The following is a 26,297-nucleotide window of genomic DNA, read 5'->3' as shown; positions in this document are numbered from 1 at the left end:
ACTCGGGACAAGGTGGGAGTGGCCTCTATGGTGGACAAAATGCGGGAGGCGAGGCTGAGATGGTTCAATTATGTGAATGTGAAGATGAGATGCACAGATGGCCAATTGAGGAACTGGGCGTGGGAGGTTGGCTGTGGTGAGTATGCAGAGAGGTAGAGGTAGGCCGAATGAGTTTTGAGAAGAAGTGACTAGACATGAAATGACACACTTGCAGCTTACCGAGGACATGATCTTATATAGGAGGATATAGAGATCGAAGATTATAGTAGAAGGTTAGTAAGTATTCGAGCGTTGTCTAGTTTACCTTATCGATTTTATTATTACTTGTTCTCTTCCTTTGCTTCTGTTATCGTATTATTTATTCTTTATTACCGTTCTCTTCTCCGTTATTTTCAGCATAACTTTTTCACTACTATATTTTCTTTCCATACTTGAGTTTGTTATGTATTATTTGACCCAAGAATACATTGGTAAACAATCTTCCCACCTTCACAAAATTGGATTAAGATTGCTTACACATCATTCTCTCCAATTCCATTTATAAAATTACACTGAATATGTTGTTACATATAATTGATTGAGTACAAACTTTTTTTTTTTTCTTTTTTTTCCGCACTTTTATAATGTTGTTACTATTAAAAAATATTTTTGGTACGAACATTTACCTTTCCACCGAACACACCCATAGACAAGAAAAAGTTTACAACAAAAGAAAATCATATGCAACCTGCATTTCGTCCTTTTCACCAAATCCCCACCCACACGTAGACAGAGTATATTCATTCAATAATCCCCTTTCTCTCTCTAAAACTTTCTCTCTCTTCATAGCGCTCCTTGCTTTTCCACAGCACACAGAAGCATCAATAATCATTTTGCTTTCTTTTTCTCAAAAGCCCCCTTTTTTCTTTCTTCTCATTCCTTTTTACCCCCTTCTTTTTTGTTTCCTCTGTCAAAATAAACCGAAAGTTTATTATATACGCGGTTTTTGTTTCTACTTTTATCGGTTCATCATACGTTGATTGCTTTTTTATTATTCATCAATGGGGGATCGATATTTTTACTTGTCAATTGGGGTTCCAATAAGATTGCCTGTGGCTTGTATTTTATTGAAGGATGTAGCTGAATAAGAGTGTTGTTGGTGGATAATTTTTTAGGAATTGTGGTTTTTTTTTAATTGAAATTTGTATTGTTTAACCATAGATTTTGGTTACTTTTCTGGGTAAAATTTGGGTCTTTTCTCTGTTTTCTAAATTTACTGAGGTACAATTGGAGTAAAAAAGTTGATCATCTCTGTAAAAAGTTCTGTTCTTGGTAATTTTTAGGAGTTGTGGGTTTTTCTTTATTGAAATTTCCATTGTTTTAACCATAGATTTCCACCCTTAAAGGTGGTTACTTGTTTGGGTATTGAAAATTTGGGCCCTTTTTTTAACTGAGGTACAATCAGAGTAAAAAAGTTGATCATCGCTGTAAAAAGTTCTGGTCTTGGTAACTTTTAGGAATTGTGGGTCTTTTTTTTTTTTGAAATTTGTATTGTTTAACCATAGATTTCGACCCTTGAAGGTGGTTACATTCCTGGGTATAGAAATTTTGGGTCTTTTTCTCTTTTCTAAATTTACTGAGGTACAATTTGAGTTAAAAAGTTTGATCATCGCGGTAAAAGTTTAGTTCTTGGTAATTTTGAAGAGGGTGATTGAATCACCATGGATCATGTTGTGGGTGGGAAGTTTAAGCTAGGAAGGAAGATAGGAAGTGGGTCTTTTGGTGAGCTTTATTTAGGTATGTTCCATTGATTTTGCTCGTCGATTTTGGCCTTTGTGTTATTAGTAGTTTTTACCTGCTCAAAACCTTTGTTGATTCAGGTGTGAATATACAGAATGGAGAAGAAGTTGCCATTAAGCTGGTATGAGTTCACGTGATCGCATTCATTTTTCTTGTGTAATGTCTAATGCATTCTATTGTTATTGTGACATTAATCGATCTACATCAGTTGAGATCAGCTATGTGAATCTTGTATGTCTATTCCGCTTTATTCAGTCCATTTCAGTCCAATACTTACCTTTTAAGGCAAATTAGGGGTTCTCTAATGTCACACTTATCCTACACGGATAACTAGTTTGAACACAGCTAATGGCTTATACAGATCATTTGCTTTTATGGTGCTTTGTTCTCTTGTTATCATGACATATAGCCCATATTTTTAATATCACAAGAGTTGTGGGGCATTATCATGTTGAGTGAATCTGTTGAGATCTCAAGTAATTCTTGTTCAGTATAGTCATTCTGATGGTTGCTGTGTTTTGAATTTTCTATCTATTGCTTGGTTTACTCTGCTGAGGAACAACAAGAAATGATGAAACTTTTTTTAGCATGATTATCTATTCTGAAAATTTGAGGTATATATCCAATAGAAGCATTTGTAAGTTGGTGGAACACAGGAAGAAAGTCCATCTAAGATATTGAAGTAGCATCTAGCTTCTTGTAATGATTCATTTTCCGGAAGAGGTTCCTAGTCTAAGTGGAACTGTACTATGTAGTTTTAAAAAAAAAAAAAACAACAACTTAAATCTGCTTTTATCAAAGTGTTACCACCAAAAAAGAAAATAAAATGCAGCAAAGGGTAGAGTGGCGGGCCCATTGTCCCCGAGTTTCGACGGCTGCGGTTGGCCCAAAGGGTTGGATCTAAATGGATTTCTCGTTGATCAAAAAAAGAATATAAAACGTGAAGATGAATTACAAAGCAGCCATGTATCTGGTTCCATGAGCGTTCATATCATTTTGGTATCATACTACTCTTGGAACCAAGACTAGTTTTCTGGATTTAATTTGCTTGGTTTTTCCAAAGTATGTGTTTAGTCACCTGTATGTTACGGGAATAAAGAATTAAAATTTTGGCTGAATAGTCAACTGTGTATATCCAATAAAAGCATTTGTAAGTTGGGTCAACTCAACTAGTACATCCATCGAGATATTGCAAAGTAGCATCTAATTTATTGTATAACTATGTTTTCTACAAGTGGTTGTGTCTATGTAGATCTCTGCTGTCTAGTTAGAAAAAGGTGTCAACTTTGTTTATTTGATTATTTCGAAGTGCTTTAACCAAAATGAAACGTTTGTGAAGTTGAGTTACAAATCAGCCATGTTTTCTCATTCCGTGAGCTTCTATATTCTTTTGGTATCTTGGTGCTTATGGAATGCAAGACTGGCTTGCTGTTTTAATGACTTGCGCGTTATGAGTTTAAAGACTCTTGATTTTTGACGTGATTGGACCGTTCTCAGGGTTTTTTCTCTTGTTATTTCAACTTTCAGGAATCTGTCAAGACAAGGCACCCTCAACTGCACTATGAATCGAAAATTTATATGCTACTCCAAGGAGGAAGTAAGTCTCACTTCCACCTCCCGATATTGCTTATCGTCTCTTCTCAACATTTTTTGCAAACGTGATTTTTGATTTTGGGTAATAAATTTTAATAAAACCAACCAAAAGAAAAAGAAAAAAAAGCCGTAAAGCAAAACAAAGAGAGGAGAACAGTGGAGTGCCACTAAAGCACTATTATAATCTTGATTAAAAAAAACTAAAGCACTATTATAATCTGCTTTTCAGAACCTTGCACTTGCTGAACCCTTCTTGTTTTGATTTTCAACTAAATGGATTTATCTAGTTGTTTGTTCGGAGGTTTTTGCTATTCATTTTTATGCAACTTTTATTTTACATGGCAAGTTATTGTTTTAATGAAAAAAGAACCTTATATTCTATGGGCTTGTTTAAACTTTTTTTAATAAGGTAAGGCAAATTCATTTATGAAGTACCAAGGAAGTAGCACCCTAGAGTGTGGCGTAGTGGTCAATAAAGTGGGAGGAGAACCATGAGGTCTTAGGTTCAAAACCCAGTAGATGCAAAAAAAAAAAAAAAAAAAGGTGATTTTTTCCCATCTGCCTAAGCCTTGATGGACATAGTTATCCAGTATTTGTGATGGTAGGAGGTAGCAAGTACCTGGTGGAGTATCAACATTCGCACAAACTGGTCCGAAAACCACTATCATTTAAAGAACTAGCAACAAAGTACTGCAAAATACGTCCAAAAGATGACAGCATAACTGTTACAATCTCATCCCTAATAATTCCAAAAACTCAAAGTATTGAGACAAGGCATCTGTCATGCTTTCCCTACACCAAAATACAAAATTCTATAAACATCTATTCTTAACTACGAAATATGATGTCTTTGGCCTTCATGGGCTTGTGTGAAGTTTTTGTCAAGTAAATTTGCCAATGGCACTATTATGAATAGTGAATTAATCTCCTTATCTTTGCCATTCTGATGAAGCTGGGATTCCTAACCTCAAATGGTTTGGTGTTGAGGGTGAGTACAATATAATGGTCATTGACCTTCTTGGACCAAGTTTGGAAGACCTCTTCAACTATTGCAACAGGAAGTTTACTTTGAAAACAGTGTTAATGCTAGCAGATCAACTCGTAAGTACCCACACGCCGTTGCTTTTCAGAGAATAACTTTGTCACACATTTGTCTATGTACTTGAGGTGATAATAACTTGTCCTGTGCCATTCTTAGATTAATAGAGTAGAATACATGCACTCCAGAGGATTTCTTCATCGTGACATAAAGCCAGACAACTTTTTAATGGGCCTAGGTCGCAAGGCAAATCAGGTACGTGTTCATGCCCTGTTAGAGTTTGAAAGTGCTTGGAGTATATGTCATGGCTTGCTTCTTTACCTATGCAGACGGAGAAAAATATAGATTCTTCTCAGTCCTAATTTTAACACATTTACTTTTTGGCACCATTAAATTGAGCTTGTAAGTATTCATCATTGTTCTGGACAAGTAGCTGCTTGCGGATGTCTGTTTTCCAGCAGCTCTTTTCTTCCTCTATTAGTTGAGGATCATTATTATCTTTACTGTATAAAAAAAATGAATAAAATAGTTCTGCATCATTGGTTGTTTTGAATTGAGTGCCTGATGTTCTGAGATACTTGTAGTTCTGTTAGTATTTTGAGAATTTTAACAAAGGGCTGGATGATATGGTGTTGGTGTTAAAGTTTATGTTTCTTTTCTCTTTAAGCTTTAGCGGTTATACTTATCTGTTTGATTTACCGTTATGGTTCTCTAGGTCTGTAATTGGATGTTTTATGCTTACCGAATACCAATGTTGAAGTAAGAGCTTCAAGGAAAATAAAGTGTTGGTAGCTGATCCAATGGTGTCTAAATACTGATGACAGGTTTACGCAATTGACTTTGGGCTTGCCAAAAAATATAGGGATCTCCAGACTCACAAGCATATACCATACAGGTAACAACAATCTTGACTTGGTCTGGTCCTTGCTGTCGTTTTATATATATAGCTTTATTAAAGGACTATCTGCTTCAATATGAAAATGAAGAGCTTTTTCTTTTTATCTTTCCTCATGACTTCATTCGTCGTTCATGAAAGAACAGTAAAAGAAAAAGGATGAAAAGATAATGACTCTGTGCTGAGGGGGGGTTGGGTAGGTAAGTGTGGTATTTCTTTAATGTAAATCTTGCATTAAGATAATGCAAGGAAAGTGTACATCCAAAAAGTGCGCTGGTCAAATTCTTATTTCATTCTTTAAATCTTTTCCTCTCAGCTTTGAGAAATTCGTATCTTGACTGCCTATATATGGTATTCTTTTCGTATCTTGACTGCCTATATATGGTATTCTTTCTGTTTTCTTCCGCAGGGAAAACAAGAATCTGACAGGAACTGCTCGGTATGCGAGTGTCAACACACATCTTGGAGTTGGTAGGTGTATCTTGTTTACATTCTTGAACTATTAGGGGCATAGTTAGCTTCAATATCATTTATAACTGATCAATTGTTATCCTTTTTCATTCTTATGGCAGAGCAAAGCAGAAGAGATGATTTGGAATCTCTTGGTTATGTGCTGATGTATTTTCTTAGCGGAAGGTTGGACTTTATGTTTTTCTAATCATATTTCTGACTTTGTTCTGTTTCTTCTTATTGTAAAATCTGGGGTTTTCTTGTTTTCTGACTTGGGACGGTTTCTTCTTGGCTCAGTCTTCCATGGCAGGGACTGAAAGCTGGTACCAAGAAGCAGAAATACGATAAAATCAGCGAGAAAAAGATGTTAACACCAATAGAGGTACTTATTTCTAAATATCAGTACATATGGTGATCTGTTACCTACATTAAGTTTTGTGAATTATGGATGCATCTGTCATGACAAGGCAGCCTCCTCGTCCCAATATTTTGTTGAAGAATAATAGTAACACGAAACATTACCCTTGTTAGTGTCAAATATGGATAGATTTATTCTGGTTAATTATCCCGAGCTATTTGTGGATAATGTAATGGCCTAGGCCATCTTGCCTCTGATGAGTTAATTGAGAGAAGACTCCAACTTGTGTCCATTACAGGTGCTGTGCAAATCATATCCGTCCGAGTTCATATCATACTTCCACTATTGTCGGTCATTAAGATTTGAAGATAAACCTGACTATTCGTATTTGAAGAGGCTTTTCAGAGACTTGTTTATTCGTGAAGGTAATTTCTCCTTTTGTCCTTTTATTTAACACTGGAACTTCAAAGACTTATTTTTTCGGTCCAAAATTTATCACAGTTCTTTACTAGGCCGTTTTTAGTCTATAACTATGTTGCAGGCTTTGAACCATAATTTTCCATTGGTACAGGTTATCAATTTGACTATGTATTTGATTGGACAATTTTGAAGTATCCTCAGATCGGTCCCAGTTCTAGAGGACGAGTTAGTATTTGATTTTTTTTTTGGATGTTATCATTGAAAATTGTCACTTAATCTTTCTTATCAACAATAGTGTATGCATTGTATTTCTTCCAGAATCCTAGTGGGAATGCCGGACTAAATGCTGGGCCATCTGCTGAAAGGCCTGGAAGGGCGTCAGGTATTATTGTTTAACTGAAGTTGTAGATATTCTCAAATAAGGCATGATGTCTATTTTTAGTAGCTTCGTTTTAGAGATTTTCAGCTAAGGTGATTTGTTTCTTTTGGCATTTAGTAATTTCTTCAAGCAAGACTTGTCAAAACTATGTTCTATCTATGGGTTTTGTTTTGAGTATTAGATAATTTATAAAATGTGTGCCTTTAAATACTTGAATTATGAGTATCCGCTCTTGACTTTTAATTTCCAGATGTGGTAGGTGAATTTATGGGCCAGCATCTGCCTTTGTTTGCTTATTAGTGAAATTGCAGCTTTTGACGATTATCACTAGTTGACGCTTATGTGTTAATTCTTTAATCCAGTGGGGCAAGATATTCGGGACAGATTTTCTGGTGCTGTTGAAGCATTTTCCAGAAGGAATACTTCTGCAGCTGGTAGGCATGGGGAACACTCCAGACATAGGACTTCAGAGGATATGCCTTCATCCAAAGATGTGGTATTGATCCCTCCTTTTTTCCAAAAAAAATAAAATAAAAAAATAAAAACAACCTTTGAATAAGCTTGGGGTGGCAAAATTATAGTTGATCAATAACTATATTTAGTTAATCAATAAGTATAGCTATTGATTAACTATAATCTTTAGTTAATCTACAGTTTATAGTACTAGGGGTGGCAAAACTAGCCCATAAAACAATAACTTGCCCAACCCGCCCACTTATTAGCTCAACCCGTTTTAGCCAAAATGTAAAAACTCGGCTGATATGTAGCCAAAATTCACCCATAGAAACCTTGTCAAAATATTTTCAGAGACTTTTGTTTGTTTGATATGTTATATATAGCCATAATAAAGAAAAAAAAAATTTAGTAGATACGTAAAAAATTATAAAACAACGAACAAAGAAATTAAATCTCAGTAAGAATTGGCAGGTTGGGTTATGGCCCGCTCTTTAGCCCATTTTAGCCCAAGTAACTTATTGACCCTCTCATTTATTAACTCAGTCCATTTTGACCCGCCAAAATTAAGCTCAACCCGCCTGGCACCCCTAGTTTATTCTACTCGTATATTAACTAGAAGTGGCAGAAGAATTATGTACTGTTTAGCTATACTTCTATATTTTATGTGGTGCTAAACTCTGAATTAAAGATATATTTCTGTATGTTATGTGATGGAAAATTTTGAATTGTCGCATTGAGCTACTAGGTAAAAAGCTGTTGCATGCTAAAGTGGTAAAAGCTTATACTCTAATTTGCAGCAAGGTGATTCAGAAAGAGGGCGTACCTCGAGAAATGGCAGTTCTTCTAGAAGGGCTGTCATTTCAAGCAGCAGACCGACATCTTCTGCTGAACTCACTGATAGTCGCTCAAGCAGATTAGTGTCATGCACGGGCCGTCTATCTACTACACAAAGAATTCAGCAGGGATATGAAACAAAACCATCATCATTCTCCCGAGCTTCAGTCACAAAGGGTAACCATGATAACCCTCTTCGAAGCTTTGAATTTCTTTCAATCAGGAAGTAAGATAATGCACTTGTAAAGAGAGAATTTCCTGATTGTTTGAACATTGATTCCTATTTAAGGATGTCGCTAGTGCTGTAAATTGGTAATGTTGTACCTTCTATGTGCAATTGAAGCTTATCCAGTTTTTTTTTTTTTTTTTTTTCAATTAGAGTTTCTGGCCACCATAGTGCATTTAGACTCATCCAAAGAAATGTTGAGTAAAGTGCGAGAGTTTTATATATGTATGGAACGAATAGCTTAAATAACTATTATTGTTGTACGAATTAATGTAGCTTTTACCTTATGCCTTAATGGAATGCCTAGTGAAGGAATTCTTTTACGGGATCTAAGTGCTTCTTCTTAACTCTGCCTCAAGAATATTTGATAGTGGGATTCTGCTCTAGTACTGGTTTTGTGAATGATTAATACTGACTTGTGAAACTGAGCCTGCAAGGTTTTGCAGTCGCCCTGGCTCGCACCAAAGTGAAGAATATTGGTCATCTGGTGACCGTGCATAGGAGGCTTCCCCTTTTAAGGAATTGTATAAGCTTAAGTATAAGAGATCAAACTAAAAGGACAGTATAAACGTATTATATTTTCCTACGTCTTTTGGATGCACCATGGGCGAACTTGGGTAATTGTGCACTGTATTTGATTGGGCACAAAATTTAAGAGAAAAAGCAAGACGTATGAAATTTGTGGTCTAAAATAAATCATAGAACTTTTATGACAATAAACCATTTCATTAAGGGTAAAAGGGAATTTTTGAAGTTTAAATTATTACTACTAAATATTGGTTTCAACGAATCTATTCTCAAGTTCATCAATCTTTGAAATTCTATCATGCAAGACACAATCACTAAATATGAATATCCGGTCATCCTATTCTGAGAGAAATACGCACGCCTCGTGTTAATGGAATTTTCTGCTTTATTTTCCTCCTTTTTCTTGAGTGGCTCTTCTACTAATGATAGACACCATGTTTCGATATGATCTTTCTTATTTGCATTGCCTTGGCTACGCCTTTTCTTGAGAGGAACTGACTACATATATCCACCTCATATGACTAAGGCCTCATTTGTTTTCATTAAAATTAAGACGTTTGAATGCGAATCTTGCTTGTCGAATGATTAAGATGTTGTCTACAATGTACAACACTCGATGATTAAGATTGTTTGTTTTTCAACGTCTGAATATGCATAATATATTTATTCAAATATAATAAATATAAAATTCAAATTAAAAAGTAACTAAATATTAGAAAATAAATACAAATTTAACAAAATAAAATGTTATTTAATAAAAAAATGAAACACTTATGTTCACTAGTAATAGTGAAAATGTTTTGTAGTCGTGGTGGGTGGTGAGTGGGGGTGGATGGTTGGGGTGAGTGGTATGGAGTGGGAGGTAGTGGGGGTAGGGTTGGTGGTGGAAGGTAAGGAGTGGGGGTGGGTTGGTGGTAGGGAGGGTGGTGGGGAGTGGATGGGTGGTGTGGGGTGGGATTGGGTGTGGTTAAGGTGGAGGGGTGGGGTGGGGTGGGGTTGGAGTCGAGGGTGGTTGGGTGGTGGGGTGGGGTTGAGGTGGGGGTGGGGTTGGAGTGGAGAGTGGGTGGTAAGGGTGGGGTTAGGGTCAAAACTGGTGGTAAAAAATTTAATACAAAAAATTAAATGATCATTCAAGATCTGTGATATTAAGGAAACATTCAAGATCTTTAATGATTAAGGCAGTCGGACCACGATAAGTGCTTAGATCTTTGTGTAAACAAATACACTTAATATTTGCAAGTTCTAAACCATTCAGATTCAAACCTCCAATAATTGCAAACAAATGAGGCCTAAACCTACTTCCTGCAATGCCCTTTCTTTGTTGCACCATTTCTCTCCACTGAGCTACATATTACTTGAAATGATTTACCGACTGAACCGAACAATAAAGAATGACCAGGGCTGATCCCTTTTTCTCTAGGTTTGAAAAAACCGATGACCAGAGGTCCTTTGGGCCTACCACAGCCTTCAAAACTCAATAATCCCCTATAGCTCTCCCACTTAAACAAATACATCACGTTTGCCAATTTAACATCTGAGGGAGTCATCGAGTTAATTCCTTGCACGCAACAAAAAGATATTAAAGCTATTACATTAAATGACAGAGAAGGGAATCCTTGGCAGAGATCGTTCATCATAGATGAGAAAAACTATTGAAAGACGTTCAAGTAAAAACCAAAATATGCTTTGCTTCCCTTAGTGCAACAAAATCTCAAAGGTAACAAGTACAACTTCCAAAAATCTAATATTCCAATTTCACTAATCAACGAGTTCTCAAGCAGCCTCTTTCTTAAGCTTTGCAAGCTCCTGTCTCACAACTCCAGCTCTCTGCAAAATCAATATAATTGTATCAGTTTGTGATGGAAGACATACCACAGAAATCTCAATTTTGACTACATCCGAACCAACTATATTTTCAGGTCACCATCACTTAATGCAGGTAAAGACTAATTTGGAAGGGAAAACAGGTCCATATAACAAATTACAGCGCAAGAATGGCATTTAACATTGTCTTTTCAATCTAACAAAAAATCCTTTTCCAGTTTTTCAGATGAACAATATCTCTTTGCTCTAAGCGTGACCAAGAGTGTTCAGGGATGGGGTAGGTTGAATCAGTCCATCAAAAAATGAAGCTAGGTTAAATATCAAACATAATCCCACCTTTATCTTTGCCAGCATAAGCTTGAACCTGTCAAAGTCATTAAGTGAGGCCCTCCTCTTCTGAACTATCAACTTTCTTCCCCAGGAACTGCTCTCCCATTTGCCCTTCACGTCTGGAAGAGCACAAATCAAATGAGTTCATAAAACATTCAACCAAGTAGAATACACAGTGAACTGCTAAAGTAGTTACTAATCTACATCTTCTAGAAGGAAAAGAAAATATAATAAGCACTATACTCACCAGCAGCCTCCATAGCAGCAATGAGGGTCTTCTTCTTTGGAATTCTACTAATGTCGATTTTGATATCTGTGAGTGAAAGTCTCTTAAAGTTCATCTGGCTCCTCACCATGTCTGGAGCATCAACAAGAGCCTATCAATTGAGAGAGATCGATAGATATTACAATTTACAACAATTCAAATTATATTCCTCCAACTGCTACAAGTAATTTAACAGTCAATTAAACAACTAGCCAATTCTAGCTTAAACTAAAGTAAACTATGAAATCATTTACTAGGGGTAGCAAAATTAGCCCATGAAAACATGACCTGCCCATTTATAAAAAGACGTTTTTTGTTTGATATACTATACATAGCGCTAATATGGAGAAATATTATATACTTCTCTTATAGACTGAGTTTGATGAAGAATTAAAAAATGTAGAGGCATCTGAATGCACAAGGACACTTGCAGAATGCAGATAATCCTTGTGCCAGAATCTCCACCCCGTTTCATTCTTGGCAACGTACAGCGCTGTACACACTATTAACAAAGTGTACCAGAGACTCTAATTTATTGCCTTTTGTAGAACAACCTATCTAAAAGTTGTGCTTATACAAAGCCCAATTTGACCTGTGAGAAACCTTGCCAAAATATTAATATAAAAAGGCGTTTTTTGTTTGATATTTTGATGCTATATATAGCCATAATAAGGAAAAAGGATTATTAGGTACTTTTTTGACCTAAGTTCAATGAAGTACTCAATAATGTAGAGGCATCTGAATGCACAACGACACTTGCAGAATGCAGATGGTCCTTGTGCCAGAATCTCCGCCCCATTTCATTCTTGGCAACGTACAGCGCTGAATACACTATTGACAAAGCGCACCAGAGACTCTAATTTATTGCCTTCTGTAGACTCGGCATGAAAAATCAGTACATGAAGAACTATGCACACATGATGAGAGAAACAGAACAACAAAAAGGAACAAACTGTGTGGAGTTGGACAAACTATACAGCATAAAGGAGGATTAACCCATGGAATCCATGACCAAACAACAAAATCCATCAACAAAAATACCAGCTGACTAAAAAACCAATAAAATGAGACAGTGCATAAACAGCTTTTCAAATAAGCCAAGTAATCAACAACTCCAAATGCTTTTTGTAGTTCCTAATTTAAAACTTCACCATCATAAATATATGAAAACTATTATTGACCAATCCTTACAACAAGGCCTCAGATCATGTTGCTCAATCAAACTTATATGATCAGACAATGTAGGCATGTAATCATGTTCCATCATGGGCCTTACACACATCCCTCATAAGCTCAGCAAAAATAATTTTTTATATACATATTCCCTCCGTTTCAATTTATGTGAACCTATTTCCGTGCCGAAAAGAATGATCACTTTCTATAGCAATGATTTATAGCCACACAAAGTATATGTGAATAAAAGTCTTCTCTTGTTTCTTAAACTATGCGCCCAGTCAAATAGGTTCACATAAATTGAAACGGAGACCTTCATTTAACATACAAGTGTTTTAACAAAGTAACACGACATTCAACATATTAAATTTGATTAATCAGAAAAGTAACTTATCAACAGAGTAGCATTGAAACCAAAAAATTTAACGAAATATAAAATTATCGGAGGAGCCACATAAACAGTAAACATTCATAAATCCGTCCATAGCTACTTAACTTAACTAGCATGAACTGAGCGTAGTAATAGCTATTGCAAAGAAACGCTAATACGTACCCTATTTTGGTCAATGACATCGACGATAACAACAAGCTTTCCGTAATCCTTTCCATAATTAACAAGGGCGACTCTTCCTATCTCTACAAACCTCTTGAACGGCTGCATAAAACAATTTTATTCAAATCTCAACATAAAATCTCAGAGCATAGAAATGTGTGAAAGACTTACCATTTTCGGCGATCTGAGGGAGCAGCTACAAGGAGTGGCGGGCGACTAGGTGTGATATGATATGTCGAGTGAGTATTAGGGTTTGAGAGCAGATCATATAGTGTAAGGTTTTTCTCTCTGGATCTGGACTTGCAGCTTTAGTTTTGTATGGGCTTAGGCCCACTATGTGCTAATACTATGGTTTGGGATTGGGAGTTTGCACAAACAGGATAATTTTGCCCTGCTATTTAACTTTTGATCCTTTTTTTTTGGAAGTTCAGCAAAAATAGGTTGTGCCTCGATAACTTTGAGGGGTCGGTTGGTGGGAGGATGAGTTATTTCATATAAGATGGGATTGGATGAGCTACAAAGGAGTTATTCCACCAATCAAACGTGGGATAATTTCAATCCCATGGCAGCAAAATGTTGACGAATTTAAATGGATCGACAAAAACTTGCAAGTGATGACAAATCACCAAAATTTTAGTATAAATTGTGTCGTTATTTTGAGACAAATTGTTCAATATCCTAGCGAATCATCTGATGATTCTGATGTAAAGTAAAGACTTGCTTTGCCTCGAGTCACGTGATCACCATGATTTTAGTATAAATTGTGTCGTGATTTTGGACAAATGGTTCACAAGTCATAGCGGATCATGGTGAAAGGGTAAAAGTTTATCTTACTACAAGTTTTGGTGACCGCTAGGATTTTTAGTACAAATTGTACCGTAAAATTGAAACAAATTATTCACATGTCCTAATGGGGTCACATAGTCTTGCACATAAATTTTATCAAATATTTTTTGCTTCAAAATAGATCGACATTGGTCCTAATACTCCAAAATTGATATCAAACCCTCTATTACTAATACCAACTATTTCCAGGAGGATTGGTTTTGTAGCCCTACATAATTTTTTTTTTTTGTTTTATGAAAATAGATCTTCATTCTTTACACATTTGGAAAAAAAAAAGAAAAAAAACACATACTTCTCTATTTCAATTTATATGAACCTATTACTATTTGAGGAGTCTACGAGGTGGTTCTCCGACCACGTTTTCCTTACAATTTTTCTAAATTATTTGAATTATAAATTATCATGATCTATAGTAGTGCTTCTTTTGTAGTTTCTAAATATATAAATTTTATTTTTACAAACTTGCAAAATCTACGTTAAAATTTACGGTTAAAGTTATAAAGTTTGACCCTCGTAATCCGAAAAGATTCACATAAATTGAAAAGAGGGAGTAAGAGATTTGAAGGGACCATTTTCTTTTATTCAAATTATAAGAGGGCAAGATATCTGAAATGACCCAATTGCCCATGCTATTAGACCCAATTGCCCATGCTATTCTACTCATAATTCACATTAGGAGTGTTCGTGGTTCGGTTTGGGTCGGTTATTGATTAAACCCATAATCAAATTAATTTAGTCGGTTTTTAAATGTCTAAAACCATAACCAAACCAAATAAAATAATAACCACCGGTTTGGTTCGATTTAGTTCGATTTTTCGGTTTATGACTAACAGTCATGAGACTTATCAGTAAAACATTAAAAAGTTGAAAAAGACATGTCTTTTTTTTTTTTTTTTTTGTTCAAACGATAACTTTTATTTATAGTTTAAGATGGAACATACATCATAGAAACATTTTCACTATTAGTGATAGTGTAGTACTCAAGTTATCCAAAGTTGTTAAACTATTACATATAGACCTAAAAACTAACTTAGTAGCGGCTACACCATTTTTGTCATCTTAATACACATACCTGAAAATAAAGTAGACCATAAGAGCTTTTAGTTGTTGTTACAAACATACATATTAATTAAACATAAAGACTACCTAAAATTAAAATGAAAATATATGAAATAAAAAAAACTTTGTGTAATGATCCCAAACTTTGGGGCAGTACTAGCATTTTGCCCTCAATTCTCCCATTTTATTAAAAAAAATTGTGTAATGATCCCAAACTTCAAATGTTTTTCTATCATTATCCCCAAGGTTGGGTCTTGACTACAAGGAGCTGCTCTTTTCTGCTTTTTTAGGAGGATTACCCACGGAAGAAGTATTAGGGCATTACCATATGCTTGAGTTGCAGCAAATGCTAATGTTACTGAAGTATCTTCTATAGGAACCTCCAAATCTACAACCTCTGTCCTTTTCATATGTAAAATATTAGAAGTTTAGGACCCATTCAGACAAGAAAAAAGAAAGGTATAAATTCAAAAAAAAAAAGAAAAAAAAGAAGAAGAAGAAACAACCTAAAATCAAATGGCTAACGAATAAAGGCTAAAAATTTAAGTTAAAGACATTAGACTCTAACGTGAGCTTCTGTTAGTAGGTTTACACTTAAAAGTTAAAAGACTTACACGGGCTTGGACATATTCTTAAAAACATGGGCCTTAAAAAATCATGTGAAATAAGTAGACCAAAAATCAAATTAATGATTAAAAGGTATAAAATATTTCTAATTATTTATGAAAAACTAATATTATACATATAAATAATTATAAAATTTATGTATATAATTTATCGGTTTGGTTCGGTTATTTATTCGGTTATTTTTTAATAGAACCATAACCAAATCAAATATTATCGATTTTTAAAATTTAAAACCAAATCAAACCAAACCAAACCAAATGTCGGTTTGGTTAAATTTTCGGTTTGGTTTTGGTTTTAACCAAAACCGTGAACAGCCCTAATTCACATATAAAATAATTTGAAAAAACTACTTATCTCATATAGTAATAGTGTCTAATAAAATATGATAGAAAGAGAGAGTTCATATGTTAAAAACAATTAATTAGAGTTCATGTGTTAAAAACAATTAATTAGTCAACTTATGTTCTAACCGAAAAAAAAAAAATGTTCTCCATTTTAACGAGTTTTTGACTATTTATTTTTTATGGTTCAGGTAAATATTGTTGGAAAATATCGTATTTCCACAAAAGCATTAAAATCGCCACGCACCTGTTTTACTCTTTAGAAAGAGAAAAATAAAATAAAATAAAAAATAGTTTTAGTTGCATGGTTGCATATTTTACCTTCTGTTCATATTCCAATTTGCCTTCTCGAATAGGTACTTGAATCGTTTCTCAAAATCTTCTCTTCTCAATGTACCTTTAATGTGTTTTGATTTTCTGTTTCATATTGTTTTCTATGATTACTTGGATTTGATTTCTAGAATTGTTCATTCATAATATATTTTGTCCTTTGAAAGTTCTATTTGTTTCTTGAAACAAATAAACATTAAAAACCGAACGCGTTTGGTCAAACAGGTGATGAATGTTTACATGTTTTTTGTTTGGTTTCCACCTTTCCATTGATGTTTGATGTAATTCTGATGAATATTTGAAGTCAATAATAATATTGGAATAACAGGGTGGTTGTGCTATGAAGAAATGGTATTCAGAGGAGTTAGATAATTATTATCCAATTAGACCTGAATGCCAAGCTGATGTCCCTAAGAGCCGCTTCAAAGCCAGGGTGAGTAAAAAAAGAAAAAAAAAAAAACAGTTTTTATTTTTTATTTTTTTATTTCCTTTTCTTTCATTTGTTTTGTGCTCATATATCATAGATGAATTGGTAACAAGTTAATGATGTCCTTTGTTTAGTTTGGTAACAAGTTAATGATGTCCTTTGGTAACAATTTGTTTCCTTTACACATAGGCATATCCAGGATTATTTTAAGATCATTAGCATTGAACCCATTATATTTTTGAAGTTATGGGTTCATATAAAAACAACAACATACCCAGTGTAATCCACAAGTGGGTCTAGGGAGGGTAGAGTGTACGCATACCTTACCCCTATCTTAGGAGGTCTGCGTACACATTGAACCCCTAACTATACTATTTATTGGGTTCATATCTACCGTTATACTATTTATTGCTTTGAAAGAGATGAGTTCAATTGAGCCCCTAACTATAATGCTACATACTCCTCTGCCTGCATATGAAAAATTTATCCCATCATACAACTCTGCATTGCTAATAAGACTTCTGGTTCCTAGCTAAAACTCTGATTAATGTTCCTACTTAATATATGCGGATAGAATGTTGTGTAACAAAATATGTAATAATATGTGGAGGGCACCTAAAATGGAAAAAATAAGTTTATGATGAGATGCATTCTTTTAGTAAATAAAATTAAACATCTTTTAAACAAAAATAAGAAAACCATAATTGAATGATGTAGTAATAATTAGAAGTATCGATTTTAAACAAAAAAGTTGTACACGTTCACTAACTAATATAATCTCTGTATTATTACTCTGGGAGCCAAAAGATCCCTTAGTCGATTAATTAGGTGAACAGCTGAATTAGTACAACTAGACAAATGTGTATTTTGGGCGACACTTGTTTCATTTTGTTGGTTTAGTTTCTGTTTCATCCCTAATTTTCTATGTTAGAAATGCTTATAACAACCTATTTTCTAAAATTCCTAGTTGTACTTACTTTGAACTGTTTGGACAGGTTGCCAGAACTCTCAGTGAAAGAAGATGGAATGCTGCATTCTCTAAACAAGGTTATTTGGGTATAGCAGGCGTTCTTAGACGAATCCAACGAGGGGTATAGTCTTTTTAGATGATGTTCAATTTTATGGTGCTTAGAGAAACTTACTTTGTGCAATGAGGGATTAATAAATTTACATGTGTAACATTGTCCTTTTTCTATACATGAATGTTTTATTCAGTGAACTACAAGTTGATGCTGGTCCTTGCAGGCTTTCACCTACAACATCAGGGTTCCATATGTTTGTTAGGTTCCCAAGATCTAAGTTTGTTGGCTAGAGCATCCAATTTTAGTCGTCCATACTTCATTCACCCTTGTAATTTTTCAATGTGGGATATCTTGCACCTAATTGACAACCCTGATTTGGGACTGACTGGATTTAGTACTTCTTTCTACTAGTAGCCTGCAAATTTTTCCTGGAAGACTTCACTCTACTTTATGAAGTACATCTCTTTCTATATGCTATGTTACTCTATTCTGTTATCTATGCTATAACTTATGCTGTTAAGTACGTATGTATTTATATTAGGTGGATAGTTTAGACTTCCAGTGACTCAAACGGTACTTTTCACAATAATATTAGCCATTGTCTGTTTACCGATATCTAATCTTCCTTTTGATGTTTTGCTTGAAATTTAACTTTTAAGAATTATGATGCTTATTGATTAATGTGTGAATGCCAGGGGGTTCATCCAACAGTTAAAGGAGCAGTCTGGGAGTTTTTGTTGGGTTGTTATGACCCCGAAAGCACATTTGAGGAAAGAAACGAGCTTAGACAACAGAGGAGGTAACCTGAGATGCTCCAAATATTTACAGCTATAGCTACTGAGTCATACTTAAGGTAGACCCAAAAAAAAAGTTTATCAGTCAAAACAATATGGAATTACATGCAGACTTTTCTCATTGTAATGCATAAATTGTGTGTTCTGGAACCGAGAGGACTTGGATGTTTATTTGTCTTCTAGGAAAATCTTCATTTGCATATAGTGCATGTTCGGGGAGTGGTGGTGGAGTTGACTATTTTACAAAAGTAGAATGCTTTGTTGCCTTTAGTATTTACTATTTTACAAAAGTAGAATGCTTTGTTGCCCTGCTTTTTTTTTGATAGAAGCGTACTAGCTGCTTCAATTGAAAATGTATGTTCGTCCTCCTTTTTGTCCATGTTTTTAGATGTAGCTTAAATGCTAATAGTAAATTTGTTTTGACAGGGAGCAGTATGCTGCATGGAAATCTGAATGTCAAAAGATAGTGCCTGTCATTGGCAGTGGAAAATTCATTACCACTGCTATTGTTACTGATAATGGCGAGCCAATAGAGGAGGCAACTACCGGTAATTCACAAGAAACTAGTGATGCCACGCCAATTAATGATGTCACTGATAATGGACAATCTGTAGAGGTAGCAACTACAAGTAATTCACAAGATACTAATGATGTCGTGCCAACTGATGATGGTGTTTCTGATAAGAAAATGATTCAGTGGAAGCTTAGCTTACATCAAATTGGTTTGTCTTTGTGCCACTACTTGGTTATCTTAATTGTGGTATCTCTTTGTATCTTTCCCCCTATCTCTTTCAGTGCATCACAGTCTTTTCCTGCAAAATTGTTGGTGGTTTTTGCAAATGTTGCATACCTATAACATTCCCTTAGGGGTCGTTTGGTTGCTGGTTAGGAAGTGGATTATTCATGTATTAAAACCAGCATAACTAGTACCATCTTTGGTAGCATTTTAGTTGCTATGTATAAAATTCAGCACAAAGTACGATTTTTGGTTCTCAGTTTACAACCCCACATAACTAAAACATGTATAAGTTATGAGTTATTTTATGTATTATTGTATGCAGGTCAGAAGAGGGAATAACTAATACATAAATTAGTAATACATGAATAACTAAACATTGCATAACTAATTGCTTCATTGCTAATGCCTCCATAACTCTAACCAGCAACCAAACGACCCCTAGTGGTCTCTTTGTCTCAATTATTTGGTCGTGTCAATGTTGTCCTGTTTGAACAGTGCACTCACAGTAATCAACTGTTTCAGTATAGCTCTCAAAATTGTATCGTCAACATACTGTAGTTCTGAGGTTTGGAGTTCTTAATTGTTGACGATCTTATAGATCGCCTTTTTCTTGATGTTATGTTTAGGTTTGGATGTTGTCCGAACGGATCGTACTCTTGTATTTTACGAGAATGAAGCTAATCAGGCAAAACTCTGGAATGTGCTTGCTATCTACGCCTGGAAGGATGAAGACATTGGTTATGTTCAAGGTATTCAGATATTGATTTTCAACAATATCAAGGCTGTTCATAAACTTTTCATCTTATTTATTCTGGGCAGGAATGAGCGATATTTGCTCCCCAATGGTTATTCTACTTGAGAATGAAGCAGACGCATTCTGGTGCTTTGAACGTGCAATGCGCAGATTGGTACATTTCTTTTGTTTTTATTAACGGTGATGGGTCAAGGTACCATTATTCTTCAAAGCAAAAGAGAAAGGAAAGGCCAAAGAAAGAGGGATTATACCTATAGTTACTATTTATGTGTTCTTTAGTAATTTTGACCTAGTTCGTTAAGCTTGTGCAATCTGTCTTTGACTTCCTATACTTATTTGCATTTCTGTGTATGTTTCCACTCCATTTTTGTTTCAACAGCGAAAAAATTTCAGATCCGACGCAAGTTATATGGGAGTGCAATCTCAACTGAGTACCCTAGCACAGATTGTTAAAACTGTGGATCCAAAGCTTCATCAACACCTTGGTAAGAGTTGATGTTCCTTACGAAATTTGAGTACCTATTGCTGTGAAAGAAGTAGAGAATTCAGGATCTTGTAAAATGACATATTATATTATACTCTAGGCAATTCAGGCAAAGTATTGTATGTCATTATGTTGATCTCTCTGGTTGCTAACTTGAATTATAATTACTACACCTTTTTATAAGTTGATGCCATACTCGCAAATCATAAGTTAAGCATTGTGATTCATCTCATTGAAAAACTGGACCTCATATATATTGCTTCAGAAGTTGGGGATTAGAGATTATATATGTGAGAAATCTTGGCAATTTAAGGTTAAAAAAGCCATAAGAAGCACACTTGTTTATCTGAAATCAGCTTTAATTGTATTTGGCAGAGGAGCTGGATGGCGGAGAATATTTGTTTGCGTTTCGCATGCTCATGGTACTTTTCCGCAGAGAGTTCTCATTTGTTGATTCACTCTATCTTTGGGAGGTTAGACACCCCTACTTATTTTTGAAGTTAATACCGGGCGGATAAAAAGAATATCCAAAAGTTTCATTCATGTCTTTTTGGTTCCTCACTTCAGTAAATTACAGTTTGCCTAAATTAGACATGGTTGTTTTACTTTGCCATCCATCTTAGCATCTGTTTTTGGAGTGCATAAATTGGTTCTTTATATTTTTGGACTATGAAAGCAAATGTTGATGAAGTTATTAGAATCTTCTAATACATTCTATTATCGGGCATGTTTAAATTAGGTGATGTGGGCCATGGAATACAATCCACACATTTGTTCAACATATGACGATAAACGAGAACCAATTCTTTGTGAATTGTTATATGATGATAAACCAAGTAGGAAGGAGCTAAAGCAGTATGGAAAATTTGAACGGAAAAATGTGAAAACTGGTGCAGCGGAACAGAATAGTGCTCTTGCTGTTTTCCTAGTTGCAAGTGTTCTTGAGACAAAAAATAAGCGACTTATGAACGAGGCAAAGGGCCTAGATGATGTTGTCGAGGTTATCTTTCCTTCTCTACCTTTCTCTCCCTCTCTGTAATTCATTTTTATGTCTGTAGGTGCTGACGGCATAATCTTTTCCAGATCTTGGGTGAAATAACTGGGAATTTGGATGCCAAAAAAGCACTAAATGATGCATTGAAGGTTCATAAGAAATACATGGATAAGGTGAATTTCTTTGTACACTGTTATCACCTTAGGGACAAAAAATTATTTTCCTCCCGTGCCTTGCACATGGCATTTACTTTTTTGACCTCATAACGTTCTTAATGCAGGCCAAGAAATCATAACAGCCGCTACTACTCATTACTGGAGCCAGCAGAAATTTGTTTTTATTGTTGTTTTTGTATAATTATCCGGTCGAGACAAGAGTCTTGAGATTAGGCACTAGGTGAATTACCGAGGAGAGGATTGGCTTCAACCATAACCAATACGGAGGGACTGACATGGTAAAGGAGGCTAAGTAAAGCTATCAAAAGGATATGCCCAGGCTCAGAATATCCTTCTTTTCTGCCCAGACTCGGAATATCGAGATCATGAGGGCAGTGGCGTAGCCACATATAGTGAAGGGCGGTTAATTATTGAAGAATTATATTTGAGTATATAGAAATTATATTGTCGCTGGGTATGTTGTTGTTATTGTTTGTAGAAATTATATTGTATATATGTCAACTTTTACTTTTTATACATATGTATGAAACTTTGAACACCCTTAAACGAAATTCCTGGTTGAGCCACTGTATGAGGCCTAGCTAGATCACTTGATGAGCTCCTTGCCTTCGACAGTTGTGGTGGAGAGTTCAAGCCCCATCAGCAGCGTAGCGTTGTCTTATTGTCACCTTTTTTGGTTGTATTATACGCCTGCTCACTCTTCTTTGTATCAATTCATGTATATCTGTCTTCCTTCTGTATTTGTTGGTCCTCTTTCCGATATCTATGCATAATGTAAGAAAGATCAAAGGTGCTTGTACATAAAGTTTCGATATGAGATGTACATGTGATACTCTTTTTTCTCGTTAAAGTATCTGGAGACATTTCTGAGTCTGAGAATATTGACAGCAGGATCTTAACAGGTTCCTAAGGTACAAAAATTTGAAACTAATTTCATGCTCTAGAATGTTGAGATGCTATTTGTGCGACATAAAAAAATTTTACTTTAATTTTTTTTATTACATAGGGAGTAGGGGAAGGGGAAATGAGGGAGGGGATTACAACGTGGGGATTTGAATCCCCACAAACAAGGTGAAAGTTCATGTAACTAACCAACTGAGCTACTAGATCCCTGCATGCGGACATGAACATGCTCCATGTTACATGCACATATCTTTTTTATTTTTCACATTATTTTTCCTTTTAAGGTTATTACGCACTTTAAGAAATATATTTCATCATAAACTTTAAAATGTACTTAAGATTTTTCTTGTTTCTTCGAACGTGTATATATATGTATGACTAGATATATTCATTTTTATAGAATAGAATTTCATCCAAATATTAAAAGATATTAATTAGCTTATTAAAACATTCATGAATAATTAAAGATGAACGTAACATCAACCCACTTTAACGAATACAATGAATTCATAACAACACGGGCATTTATTTTGTAATTTTGTTCTAGATGTTTTAGTGCATGTTCCATGCATGACGAAAAATAAGTATTTGATGTTCCTCTAATTAAATGAACTATGCGTAATTTAGTAAGTATTTTCCAAAAGTCAACAACAAAATACTATGGACATAATTCATCTTAAATACTCAGATGCTTCTATCGAAAAAAGTGGATTTGAAATCATGTTAATATATTACTCCTTCCATTCTATATTACTTGTCCACTTTTCCTTAGAAATCATAAATAATAGTGTATTTTTACAACATTGCCCTCATCTCTCGCCAATAAATTTTACTCTAATCAGTATTGATTACTTTAAAAGGTAATTAATATTAAGGTCAAAATAAGAAAAATGTAATTAATTATATCATTTTGTAAATGGACAAGTATTTTGGGTCCGATATTTTTAGTAATGTAGAAAATTAATATGAGATGGAGGAGTATCTTTAACGGGGTAACATATCAATTTATATGACCCTTTTTCTTGATCTCATTTACAACTCTCTTTGTTGATTCCAATTTCCTAATTATTACTTTTTGACTTGTAAAATAAACCATGTTAAAATATATAAATATTTACATTGACTATATTGGAAAACACAATCTAAATTTTCCTTTCACAAATTCAGTGAAACAATATTTACGAAAATTCTATTTAAGTGACGATATAGAAAGTCTTTTTTTTTTTTTTGTAAATATATTCTTGTTTCAATTAGTTTGACACTATTTTTTTTGTTTAAAATCAAATACATTTCTTTTAGTTATGAACTATTTTGAACTATAGAAGAATTCTGATTGATAGCACCTTTCATAGAGTCTCCAAGTATGTAATTGTTACACCCCGTATCTTAGAACTAAGATTAGACTCGTATCGTTAGAGTTTTAGCAAAAAAATTGAAAGTTAGTACATATTACGAAAGTGGTTGACAAGCCTACTTCAGGCACCCATAACCCTTTGATTCGTTGAGAATTTGTAAAAGGTTCCCAGATGAAAGTTATAGTACGCAGAAATACCTTTCCAGGCATATAAGGACCAGGCCAATTGGAGTTTGGACCAAGGAGATATGATCTTCTCAAAATGGCTAATAGAGCGGTTCTTAAGATTCGGTAGAATCGACGAAGTTTTCGATGCGTCTGTCTTCTAGCCCAATTTCTGGAAAATGATAATTTGAGAAAACTTAAAAGTTGAAAGTTGTATCCTTTTGAAATAGCTTTCCAACGGTATATTGTGTAGCCCGAACGGAGCTCGTGCTGGGGAGTTATGACCATTTTCGCAACGTCATCGGACCGAGTGTAAAAGTGATAGGGGAGCTCGCTGAGCTCACCCCAAAGCGAGGCAAGGGCTCGCCTTGGGCTGCGCTCAGCGAGGTAGGGTCCAAAAGTGGAAAAATTTCAAGAAAATCGTGAAAGTGTAAAATGAACAAGGAAGCTGGTTGAGCTCGCCCCAAAGCGAGGCAGGGGCAAGCCATAGACCGAGCTCGGCGAGCCTGGGGGTTCCAAAATGCCCCATGCTATAAATTCAACACTTAACTCGAAATTTCATTTATGAGACATTCCAACTTCGTTCTAAAGCCCTAAGCAGCCATTTTCATCCTCCCACGTCAAGGTAAGATCGCTCTAACGATTCTTAAGTAATAATAACATTAATTCATGAATTGTAACATGATTCTTCAACCAAAACATAGGATTTCCAAGGTAAATCCATCTCAAGCGATTCAAAGCTAGAGTTTTGGTGTTCTTCGTCAGAGAAGCAGTTTAGTTCATTGGATTGGAGCGTTTACAGGTATGTAGGGTTGCTATCTACGTGTGGAACATCATTGTTCTTCCCCACGCTTCTTCTTCCATAAAGTATGAAGCTTTACAAAAACTAGGGTTTTTAACCATGTTCATGATAACCACAGATCCATACCCATGTTATATTATGTATTAAATTGTTATAAATTCTTCATTGTGTTCTTGATACATCATTATGATTATTGAGAATTTGTTCGTAATCCATGAAAACCCATATCTTGCATTCCATGGGTTCTTACATGCAAGTTTATGAACTATTATGATATTTTCAAGAAAAGCTATATGTTTTATAAGTTCATGCAAGAATAATACGAATGATATCCACGTACATGCAAGTTATGATTCATGAAAAGCCATGGGCAACAAGTGCCACTTATTTTCCATGTTCATGTTTTTGGAAGTTGCATTAATTAGAAGGCTTCAAACAGCCTAAAACTAGGTAGCCGCCATAGGATGAGGATCGCTCCACCCATGCTTAGGACGATCTCTCATAATGGGATCCTTTCATAATATTATTAAATCTCATGTCCCCCGTAAGGTATGAGTGTTCACAGTAGGACGTAAGTACCGGACCGTATTTGTCGGTTATATTTACTGTTCTCCCTACTCACGATACTTTACACATGTTATATATGTGTTTGTACTCATGTTCATGATCATGTTTCAGTTCAGTTTCTATTATATTATTTCCATGTCCCATGTTATTTCATTCAGTTACTTTACATATCAGTACATTAACGTGGCCGACGTCCTTATTGCCCGGGTCGATTTCACGATACGGTACGGATTTACGCGACGCTACATCTGCGCAGTAGGATTTGCTCGTATCAGCTTATTGGTGAGTCCTATCTCATTCGGGGTTTTAGTCAATTATCTTATTTTATTAGTTATGCATTTAAAGGTATGCTGGGGGTCTTGTCCCAACAAGTACGTTTTCTAGTCAACACTTATGATTAGAGGTTTCATTAACTAGTCAGTTTAGTTATGTTAAACATTCAAGGTGTTTAGCCATCTTTGGCTCAACTCATGTTGTTTCAACATTCATGTTATAACGAGTATTTTATTAATTTTTATGACTTCATGTGTGTTCTTAAAAGCCCATCATGTTCTCACGTTATATTTCCGCTCATGTTATGTCTCATGATGATTCAGCAAACCATGTGGTTCGCTCGGTCACATGCAACAAGGCACCGAGTACCGTGTTTCGCCCAGGCCATGGTTCGGGGCGTAACAGTAATTATTTCAAAAATCTAAAACTTTGATATCTCAAATTACCAAAAGAACAAACAATTGACTCTCATGCTCAAAACTTGGCTAAATATAAGTACTTAGGGGTCGTTTGGTACAGGATTAAACTATTCCGAGAT

The 26,297-nt window shown here is 35.0% G+C and overlaps 3 protein-coding genes and 1 non-coding gene across 6 annotated transcripts; 2 read left to right on the top strand and 2 right to left on the bottom strand.

Annotated features, from left to right (window-relative positions):
• The first annotated feature begins 662 nt into the window (after nt 1-662).
• LOC132053049 (casein kinase 1-like protein 11) lies at nt 663-8,757 on the top strand. 2 transcript variants are annotated; one of them, XM_059444857.1, is made up of 14 exons: nt 663-1,776; nt 1,860-1,900; nt 3,307-3,376; nt 4,325-4,473; nt 4,571-4,666; nt 5,236-5,306; nt 5,716-5,777; nt 5,879-5,942; nt 6,054-6,138; nt 6,413-6,539; nt 6,686-6,759; nt 6,853-6,916; nt 7,276-7,409; nt 8,115-8,253. In XM_059444857.1, the coding sequence occupies exons 1-14, from the start codon at nt 1,701-1,703 to the stop codon at nt 8,142-8,144; spliced, it is 1,143 nt and encodes a 380-aa protein (XP_059300840.1). In that variant the 5' UTR covers nt 663-1,700; the 3' UTR covers nt 8,145-8,253. The 2 variants fall into 2 exon arrangements, with proteins under 2 accessions (XP_059300840.1, XP_059300839.1); XM_059444856.1 differs by having other exon boundaries at nt 669-1,776; nt 8,167-8,757.
• A 1,774-nt stretch (nt 8,758-10,531) lies between these two features.
• Nucleotides 10,532-13,434, bottom strand: LOC132053048 (large ribosomal subunit protein eL14z). The gene is made up of 5 exons (XM_059444855.1): nt 13,274-13,434; nt 13,103-13,204; nt 11,359-11,488; nt 11,118-11,230; nt 10,532-10,784 (listed from the first exon to the last, which is right to left on the bottom strand). Exons 1-5 carry the CDS (start codon nt 13,274-13,276, stop codon nt 10,731-10,733), a joined length of 402 nt encoding a protein of 133 aa, XP_059300838.1. The 5' UTR covers nt 13,277-13,434; the 3' UTR covers nt 10,532-10,730.
• LOC132055029 (small nucleolar RNA SNORD34) lies at nt 12,570-12,651 on the bottom strand. Its single transcript, XR_009414493.1, has one exon. It is a non-coding gene; the product is annotated as a small nucleolar RNA SNORD34 (small nucleolar RNA).
• A 2,798-nt stretch (nt 13,435-16,232) lies between the features above and the next one.
• On the top strand, nt 16,233-22,279 carry LOC132054727 (rab GTPase-activating protein 22-like). 2 transcript variants are annotated; one of them, XM_059446694.1, is made up of 12 exons: nt 16,233-16,530; nt 16,634-16,738; nt 17,728-17,823; nt 18,450-18,553; nt 18,975-19,270; nt 19,914-20,036; nt 20,107-20,195; nt 20,421-20,526; nt 20,901-20,998; nt 21,265-21,525; nt 21,609-21,692; nt 21,800-22,279. In XM_059446694.1, exons 2-12 carry the CDS (start codon nt 16,646-16,648, stop codon nt 21,812-21,814), a joined length of 1,365 nt encoding a protein of 454 aa, XP_059302677.1. In that variant the 5' UTR covers nt 16,233-16,530; nt 16,634-16,645; the 3' UTR covers nt 21,815-22,279. The 2 variants fall into 2 exon arrangements, with proteins under 2 accessions (XP_059302677.1, XP_059302678.1); XM_059446695.1 differs by lacking the exon at nt 16,233-16,530 and having other exon boundaries at nt 16,562-16,738.
• Nucleotides 22,280-26,297: the final 4,018 nt, after the last annotated feature.

Source organism: Lycium ferocissimum, chromosome 4 (genome assembly GCF_029784015.1).
Source record: "Lycium ferocissimum isolate CSIRO_LF1 chromosome 4, AGI_CSIRO_Lferr_CH_V1, whole genome shotgun sequence".
NCBI classification, from domain to species: Eukaryota; Viridiplantae; Streptophyta; class Magnoliopsida; order Solanales; family Solanaceae; genus Lycium; species Lycium ferocissimum.
The sequence above is the reverse complement of the archived record's forward strand: the minus strand, read 5'-3'. Positions and strand labels throughout refer to the sequence as shown.